Below are 24,944 nucleotides of genomic sequence, written 5' to 3'. Positions count from 1 at the left end.
CATAAGAAGCTCCAGGCTCCTGGCTTCCGGTGGGCCCAACTCTGGCTGTTGCAGCCATTTGGGGAATGAAACAGTGGATGGAAGACCTCTCTCTCTGCCTCTGCCTCTCACTGTAACTCTACCTCTCAAATAAATAAATAAAATCTTTTTTTCAATTAATTTTTTTTGACAGGCAGAGTGGACAGTGAGAGAGAGAGAGAGAGAGAAAGGTCTTCCTTTGCTGTTGGTTTACCCTCCAATGGCCGCCGCCGCAGCGGCCTGCGAACCGCGCTGATCTGAAGGCAGGAGCCAGGTGCTTCTCCTGGTCTCCCACGGGGTGCATCCTCCACTGCACTTCCTGGCCACAGCAGAGAGCTGGCCTGGAAGAGGGGCAACGGGGACAGAATCCAGCGCCCGCAGGCGGAGGATTAACCTATTGAGCCACCGCGCCGGCCAAATAAATAAAAATCTTAAAAAAAGTTGGAGTACCCGTACAAAAACTTGTGCATGAAGCTTATAGTGGCATTATTCGTAATAGCCAAAAGGTGGAAACTGCAATGTTCATCAGATGAACAGATAAGCACAATGAAGTATATCCATCAGCAATAAAACCGCGTCAAGTACTGATCTAGGATATTACACTGAAAAATTGTGCTAAATTACAGAAGCCAGACACAAAAGATCACATGCAAGATTGCCTGGCTTCAAGTACAGGAAATGTCCCGAATGTGCACATTGACAGAGTTGGCCTCTGCTGGGAGTGAGGCTTGGGGGAGGGGAAGCTAGAGGAGTGCCAGCTAAAAGATATTCGTTTCTTTATGAGGTGATGAAAATATTCTAAAACTGTGGCTATATTTGAACGTATCAATGGATGAATTGTTTAGTGTGTGAGTTACACCTGAGTAAAGCTGCCAGAACAAGGAAAAAGTCACAGAACCAGTTATTTCAACAACTAAGAGACTGAGGACTCATAACGTTATTTCAAGTCCCTGTGGCCAACAAATTGGTAGTTTATGGGTAAGCATCCGTTTCCATGCCTAAAATATTTAAAATGTGGAACTGCAACGGTGGGCAAAGGCTGAGTGCGGAAGAAGGATCCCGGGTCTGGCCTCAGGTCCTTGGAGAGCCCTTGGGGCGGCCCGTTTGGGGCGCCTCGGGTCACCGCGCGCGCCCCTCCTCCGGGCCTGAGTCACGGCGCCGCCGGAGTCCCCACGCGAGGATGCTGCGGTGAGCGCGGCCGGGACGCCGCGGGGCCCTGGGGCGCAGCGTCGGGCTCTCGGCCGCCCAGCGGCGCCGCACGGAAAGCCAGGCCCGCGTCCGCCTTCTCCGCGGCTGCTCGGGACCTCCTCGGCGGGCGGCGGCGGGGCCTGCCCGTGCGCCGCGCGCCCGCCCGCCCGCACCTGCCCTCCATGGCGTTTATCCGGAAGAAGCAGCAGGAGCAGCAGCTGCAGCTTTACTCCAAGGAGAGGTGCGCGCCGTGCCGGGCTGGGCTCAGAGGCCGGGGCGCCGGCCGGAGCCCTGAGGGACGGGAGCCGGCGCCTGGGGGCCAGGCTCAGCGGCGGGGGCTGGGAGCGTGTGCGGGGACCAAGGGCAGTGGGCAGAGCTCTGGGACGCGGTCAAACCGCTGGGGGCCGGGACACGGGTGTTGGAGCCGGGCAGAGCGAGGCGGAGCCGGCCCGCCGCGCAAGTCCGGCGCGCGGCCCGGCTCACCCGGCAGGCAGGCCGCAGCCCCGCAGTGCGGAGCCGGGAGCTCCCAGTGAGGGTGCGTCGTTGGACTCCCCACAATCCCAGACCTGAACCGGCGTCGGGGCTTGTCCCACCCGGGCTGGACGTGGGCAGGCCTCTGGGGGGTGGAAGTTGCTGCCTCACAGCCACGGCGCCCTTTTCCCGCCGGCTGTTCGGCCGCAAAGCAAAGGCAAACTCGCTGCCGCCGGAGTGGGCTGGGAGGAACGCCGCCAGAGAGGCCCTCTTCCGAGGACGGCCCAGGTCCTCCCCCGTAACCGCTCGCTCCCCGGGCGCCTCTGAGAGTGAAGACCGGGCGGTCGAAGGCGCGGCGCCGCGGGACAGGCGTTCTCGCGGGCGCCCCGGCGAGGACTTCGGGTCCCGCTAGGGGAAGTGAAAATGGGCCCACGGCAGCGCCGCTTCTGACTTGCCAGTCCTGTCCCGGGGCAGAGCCTGTCCTCGGAAAAGCTCGTCTTGGCCGTAAGTCTCCTCCATTTGTGACCCAAACACCTTGCTGAGCCTCGGGCGTGTGGTCTGGGGTGCAAAAGGATCGAGGGCAAAGTCGCTGGACAAATACGGCTTGGGTGGGGAGAGCTGCGCCTCTGCCCTGCTGCTGGGCTCCTTGCTGATACAGGTGCAGACTTTAGTGTGTGTGTGTGTGTGTGTGTGTGTGTGTGTGAGAGAGAGAGAGAGAGAGAGAGAGAGACATTCGTATTTGTCTCTAGTTAAGGCAGAAAACAGACGGCTACTTCAGAAACTTTGTGTTAAAGTACAATCAAAAGATGATTTTGGTGCAAGGCAATTAAGAAATCCACGCATTGCTTTTTCATAATATGTATGTTTCATAAACCCTTTGCAGACCCCTGGTATCTTGGATACGGCTTTGCTAACGTGTTTTCGGTAGTGTGGTTGCGATTCAGCCGCAGAAAGGCTTGTTTGTTAAATAATAGCTGGGCTGTAAGTGACATAACTCGCACTTGCGCGGATGCTCTTCTCACTGCATGTACGTTGTGCGTTTCCTGTGGAAAGAGCTTGCGGGAGTTTGTTCAGTATCCACACCATGAAGGCTTGTTGGTATTCTGTGTGAAGATGGACGTTCAGGTTTAAGTTGTAAGAACTTTGAAACGCTTGAGTTGCCGCCAGGCTCTGTGATCTAAATGTGGCTTGTAACAGAGCTCTGGCCTCCTTGATAAACAGGAAAACCTGTCTTCTTTAGAGCTGCTTGTTATTTCGTGAAGGGCATTTGTGTTTGATTGGGTTAGCGTAGGTAGCAGTGCAGTGTCACCGCAGACCAAGTCTGCACTTGTCTTTCCACTTGGAAGCTGTGTTGTTAGCGTCCATTGGTCGCACCTGGCCAGCAAGCAACGCTTAACAACCAAGACGTTGATCCTCAGGAGGCATCAGCTGTTTCTGAGCTTCAGTCATCCGAAAAGGCTGGCTGGCTCCACGTGTTTTATATTTTTTTCAGTTCTACTTGCTGACTGCTCAAGTTCTTAACGCTCTGCCCCATGATTTTGCAGCCTTGGGCTGATGCTCAGGCTGGAACTAGGATGGTGCCCATAGACTATGGCTCCAAAGCTCAGGCATCTGTCACACAGGCAGGTGTGGGCTCAGCAGGCTCTTTATAAGTCTTAAAATTTGTCCAGAAAGACATGACTTTATCCGGCCTCAGAGTGACCAATTCTGCAAAGATTTTTTTTTTCTGGCTTATGCCTTGGAAACAACAGACAAATTAGGGAAAATGACTGATACAGGTGATGACTCTCACTTAACCCAGAGAAATATTCCTTTCCTCGTTTCAGAGGTTACCCAGGAGAGGCCCCCCTCTCATTGTGAGTTCTTTGGATTCTCTGGTTGCTGACTTTGGGATTTCAGATTTCTGCAGCTTCCAAATAATGGCCCCCAGCATAGACAGACTGGAAGTTAGCTTTCATTTTTCTTATTGGTAACTTGATGCTGTTGCATTTAGAGTAAGTGATATTTCTCCTGGAGTAAAAACAGACTGAGAGATTGTTGTACTGATGGCTCACGCCGAGGTGCTGGCAGAAGAAATGGAGAAAAGTGGATTGATTGCAGATATATTCTGGATGTAGAATTGATAGCTCTTGGTGTGGTGGATTGCACACAGGTGATGAAGAATCCCAGTTTGTATTGTAGGATAAAATACAGGACACAGTTAAATGCAAATTGCAGATAAGCAGTAACATTTAGTATAGGCAGGATGTATAGGTATTTTAGTAAAAGAATGTTGTCTGTTTATTTGAAATTCAAATTCAACTGTCTTGTCATTCTGTTGCTTTTCAGCCTTTTGGTTAAGATCAAGTGTAAACATGGTAATTCTGCTCGCATGTGAATGACCTTATAGTGCTGTTGTTTATTTGCGATGTTTATGAAGAAATGCTCTGGTAATTTTTAGATTAGAAAGCTAGACACTTGGCCGTTCACATTAAATATCAAGAGTATCCTGGTTAAGATTTAGAAGACAGGAACCATATGGATTTAAAAAGTCCTGTGCAGGTGTGGATAAAAGTAAATGTAAAAAGATTTAAAAGACAGTTCACCCATCTTCCATGTAAGACCGCCACAAAACACAGCAAACACTGGAGTTAGAGGCAAGGTTTATTGTCGGGTTGGGTAAGCCCAACTTGGGGGAGAGGGCGAGAGAGTAAGAGAGAGGAGGAGAGCATAGGAGAGAAATCAAGAGAGCATGTTTAACAGGAACAGGTCCTGTTAAACTTTTGCTGGGGGGAGGGAAGGGAAGTAGGAGTAGCTAATCTCATTAGGGTAGGGGGTGGGGCTGGCACCTGTGTTGGGGTTTAGGACCAAAGCCTTCTGTGCAATGTGGGGACTGGCTGGGCCTAAGAAGGCCTGGGAGGCATAGATGGTGCCACAGATAAGTCTGCATTCTGTGGTGTTGTGGGGGAATGGTGGATGTGTGCAGGTTAGCAGGTGAGAATATTCTACAAACTACTGCTGTTTAAGATATTCCTCTTTTCAGAGTTAGGAGTAGACTAATTGTTACATATTTTTGGTCTTCACATCTTGTGCTGGTGATAATACAGTTGTTTCTCTTTTGGGTTCCATAGAAACTTAGATGGTAAGTTCCTTCTGAGCAAGAGCTGTACTCTTCTTGTCTTTACAATGCCGTAGAATAAATCACTTAGTTGTAGTTGTAAGCTACTGTGCCAAGCTAAAACAATAGTGATCTGGAATTCTCTCTTAACATCCTACATTCATAGTCTTACAGGCACTGTGAGATTTCAACTTTGCTTCCCTTGGTTATACTGTTATTAATTTCTTTTACTCAACATGTTTTTTCATCAGTTGAATTTGTAGTCATTTTTTATATTAAAAACTTGTTGAGAGGGTGAAGTGATTTGTTATACTTTAAGTCTTTAATTTCTGAGACTGATTATCCAGACTTCATCTTTGCAGGAGATGCCATGTGTTGAAAATACAGATAAAGTGCAGAATCAGCACTCAATTAGTCAGGAATGTTTAAATCTACTTAATAACTTGAAGAAATAGTTATTTTTCTCTTCTAAGACAGTGGGAAAGAAAATAAACGTTGCAAATAATCTGATTTAGACAATTTCATTGGCCTTATCCAGAAAGCATTACTAGTGTGTATCTCCTTATTACCTTCTTTGCTATTTCAAACTCTTCCAGAATGCCTACTATTCAGAAGGCACAGGAATCTATGCATAAATGGATTTTGAGTTTGCTGTGTAATTTTGATTAAGAAATATTTTAAATGGCTTTATAAAATACATATGAATGGCCATTTAAGAGATTCAGTGCTCAATGTCTTCTAAATTACATTGTGATTTCATCGTTCACACACTAGATATTTAGATATTTCCTAGGCCACAGCATAGAGTGGATTGGAAGTGGAGCAACTGGGACTTGACCCGATGCCCATATGGGATGCCAGCACTGCAGGCAGCAGCTTTATCTGCTAAGTTACAGCATCGGCCTAAGTTTTTTAATATTTATTTATTTGAAAGTCAATTACAGAGAGGAGAAACAGAGAGAGAGAGATCTTCCATCTGTTGGTTCACTCCACAATTGGCAGCAATGGCCCCGGGCTGCACTGATCTGAAGCCAGGAGCCAGGAACTTCTTCCAGTCTCCAACACAGGTGCAGGGGCCCAAGCACTTGGGCCATCTTCTACTGCTTTCCCAGGCCATAGCAGAGAGCTGGATTGGAACTGGAGCAGCCAGGACTCGAACTGGTGCCTATATGGGATGCTAGCACTACAGGTGGCGGCTTTACCCGCCACAGTGCCAGCCCCAGCTTCCAGATTTTTGAAAATCATATTTTCATTAATTTTGAAATATTCAGTGAATAGTTTAGAATTATCCTCTTGGTACATAGAATCATTTATGAATATGTAGTGACCTCTTCTAGTAATGATTTTATCTATTTTATCTGATATTAATATAGCTATGTCAGTTTTCTTTTGGCTATTAAGTTTTTTATTTTTAAAGTTTTTTTAACAGATTCAATATAGTTCATAGATATAGTTCTAAGAATATAATAGTTTTTTCCTCCTTCTCTACCCCTCTCTCCCTCCTTTTCTGTTGGCTATTTTCATTGTATAGAATTCTTCATTGTTCTCTTTTTAACTTTTATATCTCATTAGGTTTTAGGCTTATTTCTTGTAAGTAATTGGACTTTTTAAATAAATTATCCTGATAATTTTTGTGTTAACAAATTAGTTCATTCTATTTACATTTTTTATTACATGTAAGTTTGATACATGGTTGCTTTTTTATTTTTTATTTTATATCTCCCCCACCCCCAGCCTGTTCCCTCCTTTGGGTTTAATAAGGCCCCTTGCTCCCTGTCACTTTGCCCTGAGGAGTATGGAAAATATATATTTTATTTTTTGCTTTTCTAGTGCTTGCTTTTGAAATTTTAACATATTTAAGGTCTGAAGCTAATCGTTCTCTTTGCCCTTCTAACAGAAACTTGGAGTACCTAACACATCATTTCTACCTCTTAAATAAATTAATGAATTTTTATTTTTCAACAGTGTTTATTTTCATCTATTTGAAAGGCAGAGTAATGACAGAGAGTGCATATGCATGCGAGGGAGAGCGAGCAAGAGCAAGCGAGTGTGCAAAAGAGACATATATCTTTCATCTATTGGTTTACTCCCCAAATGTCCAGAGTAGTTGGGCGGGCCAGGCCATCCGGACTTGCCTTGTGAGTGGCAGGGGCCTGAGTGAGCCATCTCTTGCTGCCTTCCAGGATGCATTAGCTAGAAGCTTGGTCAGTAGCAGAGTAGCTAGGACAGGAACCAGGCACTCCAATATGGGATGCAGGCTTAACCTGCTATGCTTGCACCTAATTTTTTCTTTAATCTTCTCTTTACAGTGTTTGCTGTTTGTATAGATATGGATTGCTTTTTCTTTGTTCCTCCTTCTTGGGTTCCTAAACTGAAATAGTTTTGGAAAATTTGGAGCTAATCCTTTAGCTCTTGGAATATTACCTTTCCCCTGTTCTTTGATGTCTCAATGATTCTGTATATTTGTCTTTTCCATGCATTTAGAGTTATTTAAACCCATTTTACAATTTACCAATTTTCTCTCCCATTGCTTAATTTGCTGTTTAATCTATTTAAATTTTTAATTTTATTTTAATACATTTATTTATTTGAAAGGCAGAGATTTAGAGAGGGAAGGGCAGGGAGGAGAGAGAACATGCGAAATCTTCCATCTGCTGGTTCATTCCCCATATGGCCACAAGGGCCTGGACTGGGCCAGGCTGAAGCCAGGAGTTTCCTCTGGGTCTCCTACATGGGTGCAGGACCCCAAGCATTTGGGCCATCTTCTGCTGCTTTCACAGGTGCATTAGTAGAGAGCTGGATCAGAAGTGGAGCAGCCAGGACTTGAACTGACACCCATATGGGATGCCAGCACAGTAGGCGGAGGCTTATTAACCCTCTATGCCACAGCACTGGTCCTTTAATTTCAAATATTTTTAAATTTATTATTCTACTTGGTTAATTTTTATAACAATTCATTTTGTTCTTTAAACTTAAGGAATTATTTGATGTATAATACAAAATATTTATAGTCTTTACAAGTTAGATTATTTATTCCTTCTCTGACTTAGCAGTAATTTTACTTCCTCATGTGATTTTCAATTGTGATTTCTTTTCCTTAGAAGTTTTTTGTTGGAAATTCTAACAGACACGGATTTAAAGGGTATTTTTCCGAAAAGTTTGTATTTGTTTCTGCCTGGGACAGGGAAAGGACCGCATTTATTTTTCTTGGATTTTATTGTGCCATCCCCTCTGAATTTCTCATAATAAATTGAAGGTCTCTGTTACTTGAAGGGTTAGGCAGAGACCTCAGGACAAAAGGCTGCTCTAATGCCTGCTAACATCTCTGGATTTATGCTGTATGTTTGTTTTCCTTTACCTCAGCCAAACATTAAAAGATTTTTAAGTAATTTATTGAGCTATTTTAGTAGATCTATAGTGAGATTGTTTTTTGGACATTTAAACTGTTATAGTGGTATAAATGAAGTTCCTGATGATCTCTTTAAGCCTAGTTTTATTAATGAATCTATAGACTTATTGGTTCAAAAAAAACTTTTGAGGTAATTTAATCTTTATCTCTTCCCAGTTTTATATTTGAACATGAGGCATAAGGTGATTGAATTAAGGTCAAGCAGTAATGTCATGGGCTAAGACTAGAACAAATGTTCTCTGGTCCAAGTCCAGTCCCTTTCTACTGTAACATACTGCTTCTGTTTTAAATATTAGGCATGTGACCTGCTGAGTACTACTCATTTTTATGTGGGATCTCTGAAATTTCGAGTGATTCAGGAATGACTGAAGCCTGGGTTATGTTGAAACTAGAACCCTGGTACTGAATGTATGGACCATGGGCCTGTTGTGGGAGAAGTGGGGGTTTACATTCCTGTTCCGGGAATTCCAAGTGCAGGCACAAATATGGTGCACAAAGTGATAATGTTTATGTAGGAGGTAAGAAAGCAAGCACATATACACGTGGGCATAGTTAGAGTAGGCTGGATAGAGAAGCAGGTCAGGGAAGGGAAGGAGAGAGGGGGGACACCCTCAGCGCCTTCTCTCGTCCTTGTCTCCAATGGAAGAGAGCAATCACCTCCCAGTATCTCCTTGTATGAGGTGGTGTGGATACGTGGGAAGTTTGACTCCTCCATAAAATTCCAGGTAGAAATTAATGTACATATTTACATGGCGACCCTTCCCCAGGTCCTGGATGAACATCCTGGGAAAGGGAGTGTTCTGACAGAGTAGAATTACGTGGGGCAGGGCCTTCTTTCTGGTTGTGGCTGCCAGCTCAGCTAAGCTACTTTATCCCTTTAAGCCTACAGTGTGAGCTTGCCTGGAACTTGTTAGAATCCAGGCCCCCATCCTCATCCTCTACCCTGCCCCAAGATGTGTATTAGAATCTGCATTTTAACAAGAGCCCCAGATGCACATAAAGGTTTGAGAAGCACCGCTCTAAATAATAGTAAGTAAGTATTCATCTTTTTTGTTGTTGTTGTCCCTTCAAACTATTCTTTCATCTTTATGTTCTTGATAATATATTATGGAAAAGTTTCATGGAAACAATCTACTATGATCCTTGATTAAAAAAGAAATCGAGGGGCCAACGCTGTGGTATAGTAGGCTAAGCTTCCGCCTGCAGCACCAGCATTCCACATGAGCGCTAGTTCATGTGCAAGCTGCTCAACTTTCGATCCAGCCACCTACTAATGGTGCGCGAAAGCAGTGGAAGATGGTCTCAGTGCTTGGGCCCTGCACCTGCATGAGATACTTAGAAGCAGCTCCTGGCTTCGGATAGGTTCAGCTTTGGCCATTGCGGCCATTTTGGGAGTGAACCAGTGGATGGAAGGCCTTTCTATCTCTCCCTCTCTGTAGCTCTACCTCTCAAATAAATTTTTAAAAAAATCTTAAATAAAAAAGATCTCCTACATAAACATTATCACTTTGTGCACCATATTTGTGCCTGCACTTGGAATTCCTGGAACAGGAATGTAAACCCCCACTTCTCCCACAACAGGCCCATGGTCCATACGTTCAGTATGGACATAAGATCTTTTTTTTGGGTTCACTCCCCAAACTGTTGAAAGAGCTGTGGACAGGCCAGGCTGAAGCCAGGAGCCCAGAGATTCATCCAGGTCTCCCACAGGGGTGGCAGGGGTCGAAGCACTAGGGCTATCTTCTGCCTTCCCAAGTGCATTAGCAGGAAGCTGGATCAGAAGTGGAGCAGCAGGGACTCAATCAGAGCGCATATGGGATGCTGGTGTCACAGGCAACTGCTTAACCTGCTGTGCCACAATACCAGTCACCAAGAACTTAACTCTTAACATTAAAGAAAAGTGATCAAGATGCAATGAAAGAAGCCTTCGACTGAGAGTTCATATCAGATTATGTACATGGGGAGCAGATCATATTTCTAAGGATGCAAGTATTGAAAGTTTGTACAGGAGGAAAAGATAAATGTAGATTACTGGACTTTGCGGAAAGCATATTGACCAAGGAAGTTTGTCAAACTGTCAGAAATAGAATTCACAATATTCAGTCCAAATGGTATTTCCAGAAGAGTTGCAGATAATCGGGAGATGTGGTTGTACAGGTAATGTTCCTCTGAGCTTATAATATTTACAAACTGTAAAGCAAGGAAGTTATACACAGTTAGCTTTTAGAAGGTTAAAGTCCCTGTATGAATGGAGGTTTTAAAAAATACTGTGAATTTTTAAAAAGCCATAAAAGTAATCTTCTAAAGTTGTTTTGGAAATGAGGTAGTATTAGGCTGTTGCCTGGGGCTAGCCTAATAGTGCAAGGTGGATTTAGGACAGAAAAATGGTTCTTATTTTGCACTCTGTTCCTGATAGCATCAGACTGAAAGAGACAGGATGAGCTTTCACAAGACGGGTGAGGTGAAAGGGTGTGTGTGTGCTTATGTCTCCCGGCATAAACTCCTGGGAGAGTTTGAGTTGAGCAGTTTTTCCGTTTAGAATTGTTTCAGTGATCCAGGGACTTTTTGAAAGTCTTTTGAGGTGCTGAAAGGACAGATGTATGTAGTGCTAATTCTGGAAGAGGCAGATAATTTATAAACCACCAAAAGAGGAAGTAGTCACCAGTCTCCAGCATGAAGTCACTACGGAGGCAGATCTTGTAATCTGTTGATGAAGTTCTGACCTGTGGATCAGGAAAATGCAGTAGATTTAGTTAATCTGAACTTTGGCAGAGAAGGTTTTGAGATGGCTTAGTAGCAGGATTAAGAGAGGAAAAATTAATGTTAGTACAAGTTAGTTGAAGTAATATTGCTTGAATGTTGGGACCTCAGAAAATGATACCCGAAGTAAAGCACTTTGGCATGCTGAGTGCTTTGAACTGTTGAAAGTTGGAAGGCCCCAGAAGCAAAATTTCTCTCTGATCTTCTGCCCTCCGGACTCCTACTTCTTTGTCCCTTGAAGAGAGTCATAGAAACTAAAACGTCTTTTCCCCACAGCCAGATCTTCAAGACCCTCATTCCAGAGAGGTCCTGCTGCATACCCAGGAAGAAGAAAATCTGCACAGAAAAGCCAGAAAAATCTGGACTGACAGACCTTGCTGGGCTTCCTCCCTCATTCTGTTGCCATGACATAGTACCTTTTTGTCCAGATTTCGGCACAGAACCTAAACATAAAAATGGAGGGTTTTCCCTGGGTTTTCATTGCTTAGGTCTCTCATGTCGAGTAAATTTGTTATGCTTTTTTCTTGTTAACTGTCTTTTATTATAGGATGGGTAAGGAAAAGTATCATACCCTCCATCCCTTTGACTCTTCAACTCTTAAAAAATTGCTGTCCAGTATATTACTGGGGAGATGCTTCCAATGGTTGGGGGGAGCAGGATGGTGGTCATAGTACTGTGATCTTACCCTGGTCTGTCCAACAGTGTTCTTATTTTATTCCTCATATCAGAAATAATTTTCAGAAGCTTAGAAAAATGTCCAGTTTGATTAAACCAGCCCTCTCTTGGGGACATATAGTGCAGGTTGATCTAAGGATGGTGTTGGGGTATTGAGAACAGAAGTGGCAAGTACATAACACTCGAGGATGTTCCTGGGCACCACATGTGTCCCCTGAGTATCATGTGCTTTCTCCCATGGAGGTGGTGTCATACTCAACACAGTGAAGCCTGTTTTATATCTCCAATCCATAGAGAGGATCGAGTAGCAGAACCTTAATCCACTGTCAATACTGATCAACAAGATGTTGAATGATTTTGAATGAGCATTACTCCATAAGGGCTGTCTGAGTAGAGCTATTTTATGTTGTTCATTGGGTGTTATACATATACTTTAAAATTCACTGACATGAGGGTAGGACAATATTTTTAGGACAAAAATTAAATTGCTCAAGGAAGAAATTTGTCTATAGAGAATTATACCATACTTCTTTAAACACTGATTAAACTAGGCAAACACAAGACCCAGGCCAATAGTCTCCTAAAGAAACAATTTATAGTTGTATAGAATGCTAATGGATTAGACCAAAAATTTCAAAAACAGTGATTTAATTTTTAAGTATGAGATTATTCCATAGAATGTAATTTGAAAAGTATTGTTCAAAATACCATGAAACTTAATTACAATTTTTACATAGAAGAATTGTAAAGCTGGTATAACTTCAGTAAAATGAAAAAAATTTCAGAAAAATTCCTTAATCTTTTAACTTTACATGATAAAATTGGGTTGTAGCCCTTCACTATATATTTTACATTTTTTGCAAAATATGCATATTGACAAATTGAGACTATAATTATTCCATTTACCAAAATGATTTTAGTTCTAAAATAGTTGACAGCAAGGAACGAGTTAGAATATATGATTATATTCTAATAATTATATGGAAGAGCTAGTTGTCTCTGAACACTACTTCATAGTAATAAAATTATGCAATGGTGTTTTAAAAGCATATTTGCTCTGTTTTTCCCTTTCTCCAAGAGGGAGGAGAGGGAAGATTGGGAGACAAAAGGGAGAGTTGTATAACTCCAGCCCAAGCAAAGTGTTTCCAGTCCTCAATATATTCAAAATAAGCTAAATAAGCTAAAATAAGGCTCAATATGATTAGCAAGTATCTTCCTGATCTCTGCCTTCCTGGAAATTATCTGATGCATGAAGAGTCTTCCTAACAATCCTCAACCTTGATTTTATTGACATTTGTATTAAGTAATGATAGCATTTGCTGTTATACTCTGGGCTTATTATTAGCTCATGACTAATTCTTGTTCATGGATTTAAAAATAGAGGGCAAGTCAATAGAAGTTACCTATTAGCATGGTAGAACTGGTTCCTTGCTGTCATTATCTTAAATTTTATGAGTGTTCTTTCTGTTCACATTTTTTAAAATGAGGAATCTCATCTTGTGTCATAGGTGTAATTTCTTCTTGGTAAGGATATTAATTATGGCCTTTCGACCTTCTGTTGTCTGCGTCAGCTGTAGGCCTTCAAGTTGCATTCTTCCTGCTCTTCCTCTTTAGTTCTTTTGCATCAGAAGCTGATGCTCTTGGGCTGCCCAGTCATAGTGAACCGTGAGACATAAAAATCTGTGTTGCTGGGAGTAAGCTTTTCCTGTTGGGCTTCATTGTTGGGATGACATTGTAGAGACTGGCTCTTTGAAGTGCCTCTTTCTGCAGATCTTTTCTCTGGGACTGTTGAGGTTGCTTCCCACAACTAGTTTACCAGACTCCTATGTGGAATGGTATCCTGTCTTCCTGCTGGTGTTCATGTATTCAGCTTTTTTGCTTAGTCACTCCTGTTTCATACCACTCCCCATACTCTCCACCTTGCCGGATTTCTAGTTTGGAGCTGCTTGTTCAGTTTTTAATATAGAAAAACCATGTGCTGGTGTGAGGTAGGGATAACCTATTAGGGAAAGAAACTGGGGCCAGCACCCCAGTCACATTTTGAAACCATCCCCCACTGCTTCCTCCCTGCCCTCTTGATATCTGATCTGCAGTTTCTGAATTCTGGAAGTCCTGTGCTGTGCAGAGAGTTTGTTTTCTCTTGCATGGCCCCTTCTCTGCGAGCACTGATAGTTCCTCTCGTGTGCTTTCATGTCACAGATTTGCACATACCTCCTCTCTAATGTGATTTCATCCATCTGTGGGTTTTACCATTTAATAAATGGGTTTATTCACATTTGGTGGCGTTTCAAGAGTAAGTGAGGGGCCAGCACTGTGGCATAGTAGGTAGAGCCACCGCCTGCAGTGTCAGCATCCCATGTGGGTGCCGGTTCAAGTCCCGGCTGCTCCACTTCCGATCCACCTCTCTGCAGTGGCCTGGGAAAGCAGAAGATGGTCCAAGTGCTTGGGCCCCTGCACCCATGTGGGAAACCCGGAGGAGGATCCTGGCTCCTGGCTTCAGATCAGCCAGCTTTGGGTATTGCAGCCATTTGGAAAGTGAACCAACAGATATAAGACCTCTCTGTCTCTGCCTTTCAAATGAATTAATAAATATATAAAAATAAAAATATTAAATGAAATAAGCATGTGTGTGTTACCTACCGCATTTAATCGTCTCACACTTGGAACAGCAGGGACGCATTGCAAGTCCTTCACTTTTCATGAAAGCATTTCCCTTTAACTCTACGTGGTGTTGTGGTTTCCTGATCTTTACCATGAAACAGACAAAACAACATGCTTTCACCTCTTTGCCATGTATTTGTTTCTGCGGAACATACAACTAAATATGTTTCTTATTTTGTTTTTAAAAGGCTGGCAGCGCCGTGGCTCAATAGGCTAATCCTCCGCCTGCAGCGCCGGCACACCGGGTTCTAGTCCCGGTCGGGGCGCCAGATTCTGTCCTGGTTGCCCCTCTTCCAGACCAGCTCTCTGCTGTGGCCAGGGAGTGCAGTGGAGGATGGCCCAAGTGCTTGGGCCCTACACCCCATGGGAGACCAGGAGAAGCACCTGGCTCCTGCCTTCGGATCAGCGCGGTGCGCTGGCCGCAGCAGCCACTGGGGGGTGAACCAACAGCAAAGGAAGACCTTTCTCTCTGACTGTCCACTCTGCCTGTCAAAAAAAAAATTTTTTTTAAAGCACTTAGAACTTAAAAAGAGCTATAGTTTTTCTTATTTTACTTATAAAACATCCATTGTGTGGAGAGGATAAGTTGGTTTTTATGGGAGGAATAACTCAAGATCTGTGGTCTTGTGGGAGCAGCAAGGTAAACTCAAATGACCCTGAGGCATGGCACTGGGTGGGGTGTGTAGGGCAGGGAAGAGGTGGGGAAGCCTAGCACGAGCGAAAGCTCCAAGGTTTGTACAAGCAAGAATAATTTGGATTTCATGAAGTGTGGGGTTTCTGTAAAGACTAAGTACATCCACCGGATACATGACTTCATTTTTGGCATGACACTTGACCCACAAGGCAGGCCTGTTTGAGTGCTTCCTTTCCCACTGAATAAATAGAGAGGAGAGCCTGGCATGTGATACAGGCTTCCTGAGTGAGTGTCAGATTAATGGATGGAAACGCATTTGGGGACCAACCATGTTCAATGCACTGCTTTCATGCACTTGATAAAAGATGAGTGTGAATGAAAGTTGTTTTCTCCCCTGAAATTTAGGTTTTCCTTGCTGCTGCTGAACTTGGAGGAGTACTACTTTGAACAGCACACAGCTAGTCATATTCAGTACAAGGGCAGTCATGATGAAAGGTAAGAAAACTCTGGGCTGTCTGTGGACTAACAAATGTTTCTGATGTATGGGATTTGAAAAATCAGATGTATGATCGTGTAGGAATTTCCCCCTTCTTTCTTACTAGGAAAAGTGATGAGAAGAGAGGATTTACCAATTGGTGTCAGAACAACAAATGTTTTTCAAAGCTAAAAAGTGTGTTCTCTAATTCCATTAGGGCTGTGAGTGTTTTAATCAGCCAGATAGAACTGTGAGCCATCCCATCATTGTTTTCTTACTTTCCTTTTGTAGTTTTGCAGCAGATTCTGCTCTGTTATTTGGGTTATGGTGTCATCAAATAATGATCATAGAGTGTAAGAGATACAAAATCAGCACTTTCAAAATGATTACTACAGTTTGAACTAGAAGCGAGTCTGGTTTCTCTATTTTCTTTATTATATATGTGTATGTGTATATATATGTTTATATATAAAGATTTGTTTATTTGAAAGGCAGAGTTACAGAGAGGCAGAGACAGAGAGAGAGAAAGGTCTTCCATCCGCTAGTTCCCTCTTCAAATGGCTGCAACTGCCAGAGCTGTGCTGATCAGGAAACAGGAGCTTCTTCCTGGTCTCCCATGAGGGTGTAGGGGCCCAAGGACTTGGGCCATCCTCTGCTGCTTTCTCAGGCCATAGCAGAGAGCTGGAACAGAAATGGAATAGCCAGGACTCCAACCAGCACCCATATGGGATGTTGGCACTGCAGGTGGCAGTTTTACCTGCTATGCCACGGCACTGGCCCCCTCTCTGTATTTTCATAACTACTGCTTACCACTATAAACATGTGTTCTGTGTCTCTGATCTTACCTTTGGAAAGCTATGTACAAAAGTTAATTCCAATTTGGAATTAACTAAGATGGAATTTGTTCCAGCAAAAATATATTCACTAATAATTTCCTTTAGGGAGGTTACTTAACAATTATAGGCTATAACTTGGAATATGCTTTGATATTAAATATAGTTACTTTTAGCATTCTTCAGGTTTTATCCTTTAAAGGATCAAAAACAAGTAGTATTTGTTTAAATACAAATTAAAGTAAAAATAACTTTTTTTTAAAGATTTATGTATTTATTTGAGAGGCAGAGTTACAGAGAAAGAGGGAGAGACAGAGAGGGAGGTCTTCCATCCGCTGGTTCACTCCCCAAATGGCTACCGTGGCCAGAGCTGTGCTGATCCGAAACCAGGAGCTTCTTCTTGGTCTCCGTTGTGGGTGCAGGGGTGCAAACACCTGGACCATCTTCTACAGCTTTCCCAGGCCGTTATTAGGGAGCTGGATCAAAAGTGGAGCAGCAGGACTCAAACTAGCACCCATATGGGATGCTGTCTCCCTAGGTGCAGACTTAACCTACTACACTATGGCACCACACCACCCTGCCCAATGACTTGACTTTTTAAAAAAGTTTTAATGGATTTTATTTATTTGGAAGACAGAGAAAGAGCAGTTTCACATTTGCTGGTTCACTCCCCAAATGCCCACAAGAGCTGGGGCTGGGCCATACTGAAGCCAGGAGTTGGGAAACTCAATCTGGGTGTCACATGGGATTGGCAAAGACCCAACTACTTGAGCCATCACCTGCTGCCTCCTAGGGTGTGCATTAGTAGGCAGCTATACACAAGACTGAGGCTAGAACTTGAATCCAGGCACTTCAATATGGTTGTAGGTTTTACAAGCACTATCTTAACTGCCATGCCAAATGCCTGTCCCCACTTGACTTTTTGTTTCAAAGCTTGAGACATATCTGTTTGCCTAGCACTCAGTCAAACTATAGATATTTACTATTTCTTAAACATAGTACCTTGCATTTTCGCCTCTGGAAATTTTCCTCAAAAACTTTTTTCCTAATTCCATACCTTTTTCTTCCCAACACTTCTCTATCTTATATCATCATAAGGTCTCACTTATAATTAAATACATTTTATTATTAAACCACAAGTCTGAGAACAAACTGAAACCTGATTTTAAAGTTGTTATTAAAGCAAATGATACAACCCCATTATCTAGAAAGACTGCATGCACATTAACTTACCGATCTGCTGGTGCTACTTCTAGAACACATCTCTAAAGTACACTAACAAATATATAAATGAGCGTATATACAAAGTTATTTTTTGTAGCATTTTGTAGTATTTGATAGTAAAATACTGGCAGCAATTCAATAGGAGACCAATAGAATATTCTGCAATATGTACACATATGGGAGTACTGGGCAGCTGTATTGAGGAATGAAGTTCTGTATAATGCTGTGGACTGATCTCTAGGATGTATGAAGTACAAAACACAAGGAGCAGATTGCAGCCTATTGTATGCTTCCTTTAGGAGATGGAATTGTTGTTGTTTTTAATTGGAAGCATGACCCAAAAACTAATGGAAATGATTGTCTACACAGAAGAGGGAGATTTGGGGGTAATATTGAGATGGACTTCATGAAATATATCTTGTTCACAACTTTGGGGTTTTTTGTTTTATTTTAAATTTGTTTTTAAAGATTTATTTGTTTATTTGAAAGGATTAGAGAGAAGGAGAGACAGAGAGAGAGAAAGATCTTCCATCTACTGGTTCACTATCCAGGTTGTCAAAATGGCCAAGGCTGTGCCAAGCCAAAGCTAGGAACCAGGAGCTTCTTATTGATCTCGCATGTGGGTAGCAGGGGCCCAAGCACTTTTCCCAGGCCATTGGTTAGCAGGTAGGTGGATCAGAAGTAGAGCAACCAGGACATGAAACTGTGCCCATATAAGATGCCAGCATTGCTGGCAGCAGCTTTACCCACTATGCCACAATGCTACCCTCCATAACTTTGGTTTTAGAACCTTATAAATATGTTATAGATTTTTAATATAGAATTAAATTTAAAAAAAGCAGTAAATCTTAATCATAAGAAAATGAAACAAATAAACTTAATTATTAAGTTATTATTTCAACCAACTTTCTCTTGGCTAATTTCTCTGGCTAAGACTTCCCAGCACTATGTAGAATAAAAGCAGTGAGAATAGACATCCTTGTCTGATTCCAGATCTTAGAGGAAATGTTCTCAGCTTCTCCCCCAATCAGTACGATATTGGCTGTGGGTTTGTCATTTATAGCCTTTATTATGTTGAGGTATATTCTTATTATACCTAACTAGTTTAAGGTTTTCATCATGAGTAGATGTTGAATTTTACCAAATGCTTTTTCTGCATCTATTGAAATGATAATAAGACTTCTATCCTTCTTTCTGATGTGCTGTAAATTATGTTATTTTATGTTATATGTCCAATCATCCCTGTATACCTGGGTTAAATATCTCTTGGTCGTAGTGAACAATCTTTTAGAAGTGTTGTTTGATTAGATTTGCTAGTATTGTATTGAGAATCTTTGCATCTGTGTTCATCATATATTGGTCTATAGTTTCCTTTTTGGGGGGTGGGAAGGTTTGTATTCTTGTCTAGTTTAGGAATCAGAGTAATTCTGGCTTCGCAGAATGAGATTGTAATGGTTTGCTCCCTTCAGTTTTTTGGAATAGTTTGAGAAGAACTGGCTAAAACAAGCAACTGCCTCTAAAATTCTGAGGTAGATTTCCTTCCAAAATTTATTAAACTAGCATAAATGTCTCAAGAAAGGATGGCAGTTGTAAAATCTATAACAGATTTATTTGGTATTAAAATAGTAGTCAAGTAGTCTTTTAAATTACTTATTATCATGGAACAAACTTTTTCCTGATTTCCTTCGTGCCCCCAAATCCCTGTTCAGAAGCATTTTATGTGCTAAATTAAACTCCTTTGCCTAATCAGTTTTAGATTTTAAATATTTCCTTCTGGATAATTTTTCCAGATAAGGGAATTGAAATCCAACTGAATTCATTAAAAGCTGGAAAGATCCAGCATTTGTTAACATTTCTGGTCCTTTGTTTCCTTCTAAGAGTAGTTTTGAGGAACAAATGAGATAATAAATGTAAAATGCATAGGTTAGTATTCAACAAACCCAACCATAATTACAGTAATGTGTGGATTTCTCTAACCTCTAAGGAGGTGGAGATAAATGGAAATCATTTAGTTATTTTTCCAAACTTTCATATCCTTATCTTTAATTGCCTTGTTTATCTTTTATTAATTATTGGTAACCTCTTTCCTAGTTAACATGTATTATGGTTCTTTTATGAGTTTAGTTACATTCATTAAATAAGAATTTGCACTTCTACCTCTAGGAAAATCAGAGGATCCTTAAAAGTATGTTCCAAGTCAGTGATTTTTGAACCAGATGCAATATCCCAGCCCATCATTAAGGTAAAAGCATTTTAAGTGTTAACAGAAACATTCCTATTTTTGTGTATAGTTGACTTTTGCATATTTTTATAATATTTGCTCTCGTTTCATCCAGATTCCTTTGAGAGATTGTGTAAAAATAGGAAAATATGGAGAAAATGGAGCCAACATACATTTTGCAAAGTATGTCATTTTCATTAACTATTTAATTTTACTTCAACCAAAATACTGTATATGTTTAATGCCTTTTATCTGTGTTTTAGGGCAAAATCTGGGGGGATTTCACTCATTTTCAGTCAGGTAAGATGCAAAAGTGATTATTTTTTCCTAATCTGAATATTATATATCTGTTTTTTAGCATGAGATTATTTATTTATAGAAATACAAAATGGAGGTCACTGGAATGTATGTTGTAAATGATCTTAAAATGTAACTGTTTTGAAATATATTTGTAAGATGGGATCTCACTGGTATTAAGTGTGTGCTGCCTGCAGGCTTGAGGTTTTGTCCTCGGGAGCTCTGGTGGTGTGTGAGGGTTGGAACGCCTGTTCTGTGGCCTCCTAGTCACCAAGAAGGTGGGATGCCAGCAGCTTGCCGCTTAAATGATGTCAGCTGACTCATGACAACCAAGGCAGTGATGAGGGATCAGTAGTCTTGTATCTTTATGATCCTTGGGGTCAAGACCTTCTATTCATTCCACATTCTATTTTTTAAGATTTTTTTTTTTTTTTATTTGAAAGAGTTACAGAGAGAGAAAGGTCTTCTACCCACTGGTTCACTCCCCAAATGGCCCCAATGGCTGGAGCTGAGCCAGTGTGAAGCCAGGAGCCAGGAGCGTCTTCTGGGTCTCCCATGTGGGTGCAGGGGCCCAAGGACTTGAACCATCCTCTGCTGCTTTCCCAGGCACATTAGCAGGGAGCTGGCTCGGAGGTGGGGCAGTCAGGACTCCAGTCGGCGCCCATATGGGATGCCGCACTCAGGCCGGGGCTTTAACCCGCTGTGCCACAGCGCCGGCCCCTCATGCCACATTTGTTCTGTGCGCATTTATGCACCGGCTGCTGTGCTCCACACAGCCATCTGATGCAGTTACTGGCAATTCAAGATAAATTAAAACTTGGATTTTCTCCCATCACATAATTAGCATGTGGCTTTCTAAAGATTATAAATAAGAAGTGAGTAGAGATTTTCTGCTGCTTTGATTTGTCTCCCAATGTCTTCTTCATCTTTAAAATGAGAGGGTTAGTGGTATTGCCTTGACTGCAGAGATTCGGTTCACTGGTTTGTTAAGCTGCTCAGATGGCTACGGTTTTGTGATCACTTGGGTGAGGAAAATGTGGGAAATGAAGAGGCACTGATTTCTTTACCTTGGGATACTACTCAAAGCCTTTCACATGTAAGTAGCCAAACCTGCATCAAGAGCTCAAGGAGGCCAGTGAGGAGCCGGAGAGAGAGCTCCCAGATCACAAAATATGTGTGCATTGAAAATTATTTTAAGGAATCCAGGAGATAACAGATTACATGATTTTTCTTTCCTTTTTATTAAATTATTTAAAAGACACAGGGACTGGTGCTGTGGTGTAGTAGGTTAATCTTCCACTTGCAATGCCAATACGCCACAGGGACACCAGTTCTAGTCCCAGCTGCTCCACTTCTGATCCAGCTCTCTGCTTTGGCCTGGAAAAGCAGTGGGAGATGGCCCAAGCACTTGGGCTCCTGCACCCACGTGAGAGACCTGGAAGAAGCTTCTGGCTTTAGATGCAGCCATCTGGGAAGTGAACAGGTAGATGGAAGAGAACGGTCTTTCCTGTTTCTCCCTCTCACTGTCTGTAACTCTAAAAAAATAAATAAATAAAAATAAATAAAAGACACAGTAACAGAGATGGGGGAGAGACAAAGGGGTAAAGTGAAGAGAGACCTTCATCTTCTGGTCCACTCCCTTTAGCCAGTCTGGGCCGTGCTAACACGAGGAGCTGTGAACTCCTCCCTGGATCCCACATGGATGGCAGAAGCCCAAGTACTTGGGCCATTTTCTCTTACCTTCCCAGTGTCATTAGCAGGAAGCTAGGTCTGAAACAGAGCAGCCAGGACTTGAACCAGCACTCCAAACCTGGATGCCAATGTTGGAAGTAGTGGCTTAACCCACTGTGCCACAACACCAGCCCCACAGAGTAGGTGATTTTCTACATGTACTTTCCACTTTTATTAAGGAAGAAGACATTTTGCAGGGTGTCATCAACTTCATACTGTTTCAACTGGCGCATTTCAGTTACAACCTTTGACTACTTGGGGCCAACCCTGTGCTCACATATCTGTAGTATCATTCCGCTTCCATATATGGATGCTTCATGACTTATTCTAGATAGCCCATAGCTTAAAAGGAAGAGGTACTTTTTCAGTTAGCAGTAGGGTTTCCGTTATAAACTATACATTTTATTTAGTAAAAATCCAATAAAAATCCTCCACTTTTAGTCATTTGTAGTTGTCTCATATCAGCCCAGCTCAAAACCAACTTAACATCAAGGAGTACATAAACACAGACTTCTTTTTCAAGTATTCTCTTAAGTTTCAAGGATCAGATCCACACCCAGGCGACTCGAGTCTTTTGATTATTTACAAAGGCACATGGTTCAGTGATATGTCATGATGCCTTAGGTTCATACTTGTAAATGATCATTTAGACTCCTACATTCAGTGAGGATTATATTCAAGGCTCTGTAGATTCAGGGAATAACAAAATGCCTGAAGGCCCTCTCTCCAATGACTTGACTTTTCAGTGGGGAGACAATGAATGTCCTCTGATGTCAGGTGGCGATAACTGCTGTGAAGCACATGAAAGCAGGACCAAAGTGTTGTGGAGATGGGTCCCTAGCTGTGTGTATTCCACGTTCCTCTTTTGCATAAGAGAATAATTCAAAGCGGAGTCATAAAGTGCATAAGTGAGCCAGGATTTATTTAAAGGGTTAAAAAGAAAAGTACACACTCAGACATGAATGTGGGCTACCCTGTGAGGAGAATCACACCCTCCCCAGTTGGGGGTGGTGCTCTAATTGAATATTCAAATAGGGCAGAGTTTGGCCAGTGTCAGTGTGCATGTTGCTCTCTGGGAAGGTTTTATGGCATCTCCAATGTGGCATTCAGTATACTTGTGTTCATTATGGCATCTTCATGATGGAGGCTCAGGTGCATCATGGGAAAAGGAGTGTGCTAAATTCACATGGAAGGGGTGGAGCTTTTTAAGGGGTGCAGGGTCAAGGCATGGAAACCTGCCAGCTTCTTTGTCACTCTAAATTCCTTGCCAGGCACACTTCAAAGGGATGGAAAATGGTGAGGAATATTACTGTGGTCAGGGAGGCCTCCTTGAGAAGGTACCTCTTGACTATGGAGACTCAGCGGGTGGGAGGGAGAAAGGAGGGGAGCCATGCATTGCTCAGGAGAAGTATGCCAGGTACAGAGAGTGGTAATGGCAGGGGGAAGGCACGGGTGACTGAGTGTGCCTGTGGCGTGAGAGTTAAGGAGAGTGCTGTGAGAGAGGCCGGAGAAGAGGTGGGGACCATGTCACCAGGGCAGTGCAACCTCTGTAAGGATTTCCAGTAAAGTGCAAAAGAGAACAGCCTTTGTGGAGTTGAGAGAGGAAGCACAGGATTTGGTGTGTGCATGTTTGTCAGTCTCTCTGGAGGCTGTCAGGCCCGCCTCCAGCTGGGTGCACAGTGGTGCCTCTGTTAGGATGAAGAAGCCTGCTAGGGTACCCCCTGGGTTTGGAATGTGAGGCCTGAGCTGCCTGGAGAAGTTCAGCAGGCCTTTGGGTACATTCATCTGTCCTGCAGAGGAGACTGCAGATTACAAACGTGGGAGGCTGTGTTTTAGCCCTGGAGCTGGCTGGGGTTTTCCAAGGACTGAGAGTGGGCAGAGAGGCCAGTGGACCCAGCCCCTGCAGCTCTGTAACATTTGAGGTTGGAAGGGAGCAGGGCCCAAACAGAGCAGAGAGAAGAAGCAGCCAGTGAGATTCTGGGGAGCTGGGCTCCAGGGAGTTGGGTACAGTGCTTCAGGCAGAGTCATCAGCTGTCATGGGCTATGAGAGTCCAGGAGGACTTGAGAATTAACCCTTGGATTTGGTGACACGAGGTTTTGTATCTCTGTAACCATCTGAGGAGTGGTTTCAGTAGCTTGATGGGGATGAAAACCTGTCACAGATCCTGGAGAAAGTATGGACAGCTCTTATAGAGCTTTGTCACAAAAGGAACAGAGAAATGGAAGGGGATGGGGTTGTCTGGTTTGTGGAGAATGGTAGAGGGTGCAGAGTATCTCATTCTATGCCCTGATGGAGTGGTGGCCTTTTGAGCCCAGGCTGATCCTCCATCGCAACAGGAGGAAAGGCAGGGAAGAGGGTACAGGTGCAGGGAGATTGGTGGCTCTGGTAGATGGTGTTGCTTGTTTATTAATATGCACTGTGAGGACTGCTGTTCAGATGGACATGTTCCATACCACAGTGACTTTGTTTTATCCATTTCTTAGAAAATTGGCACTTAGATTAGCTTCCTTCCTGTCTGCATTGTACAAGTGATGACATTGGTAAAGTATCTTAGATACTCATTTTCCAGTAATTCTTGCAGCTTTCTTGCTTTGGTGATTCTTTTAAATTTAATGTTATTTTAACATAGGAACTTCATGTATGCTAGTACTTTAGGAAACAGAGATTATGTAACAATGACTTAAAATTCAGTTTGTAATATCCTAATTTACAATTACTCTTTACAATTAAAACTTTGAACATTTTACAAATATTGACTTGTCTTTTTCAGGTATATTTCATTAAAGAACATAATATTGTTGCACCATATAAAATAGAAAGGGTAAGTAAAATTGCATTCCCAGCAGTCTTATAATTTTGAGTAATAAGATTTTATGAATCTGTTAACATCTTTTAGTCAAATGTAATAATAATAGTAGATATTAAAAGCTTATTACCTGACAGTTATAACAGAACCCAAGACAACCATAGATGTTTTAATCTAAGAGAATTCAATAAACTTTTTGGCTTAAAAAAATGTACCTGATGGAAAAAACAAACTTAAATGATTAGGTTAGAAATTGAAATCAGAAGGCCCAGCACTGTGGGGCAGTAGGTTAATCTTCCACCTATAGTGCCCACATCCCCTAAGGGTGCCAGTTCTAGTCCTGGCTGCTCCTCTTCCAATCCAGCACTCTGATGTGGCCTGGGAAAGCAGTAGAAGATGGCCCAAGTGCTTGGGCCCCTTTACCCACGTGGCTCCTGGCTTTG

The 24,944-nt window shown here is 42.6% G+C and overlaps 1 protein-coding gene across 8 annotated transcripts in view; it reads left to right on the top strand.

Annotated features, from left to right (window-relative positions):
- The first annotated feature begins 1,139 nt into the window (after positions 1–1,139).
- The window catches only part of NSMAF (neutral sphingomyelinase activation associated factor), a 65,917-nt gene continuing 42,112 nt past the window's right edge, over positions 1,140–24,944 (top strand). For 2 of the 8 annotated variants that reach the window (XM_070075060.2, XM_051844493.3), the window contains exons 1-6: positions 1,462–2,181; positions 15,319–15,408; positions 19,609–19,687; positions 19,782–19,849; positions 19,930–19,966; positions 24,466–24,516. Coding sequence is in view for 3 of the 8 variants with exons in the window: in XM_089335265.1 (XP_089191391.1) it covers positions 4,583–4,650; positions 15,319–15,408; positions 19,609–19,687; positions 19,782–19,849; positions 19,930–19,966; positions 24,466–24,516 (393 nt within the window). In the remaining 5 variants the exon portion in view is untranslated. The other 6 variants (XM_008255557.5, XM_051844491.3, XM_089335267.1 and 3 more) reach the window with 6 other exon arrangements.

Source organism: Oryctolagus cuniculus, chromosome 6 (assembly GCF_051225735.1).
Source record: "Oryctolagus cuniculus isolate XC-2025 breed Fujian yellow rabbit chromosome 6, ASM5122573v1, whole genome shotgun sequence".
NCBI classification, from domain to species: Eukaryota; Metazoa; Chordata; class Mammalia; order Lagomorpha; family Leporidae; genus Oryctolagus; species Oryctolagus cuniculus.
The sequence above is the reverse complement of the archived record's forward strand: the minus strand, read 5'-3'. Positions and strand labels throughout refer to the sequence as shown.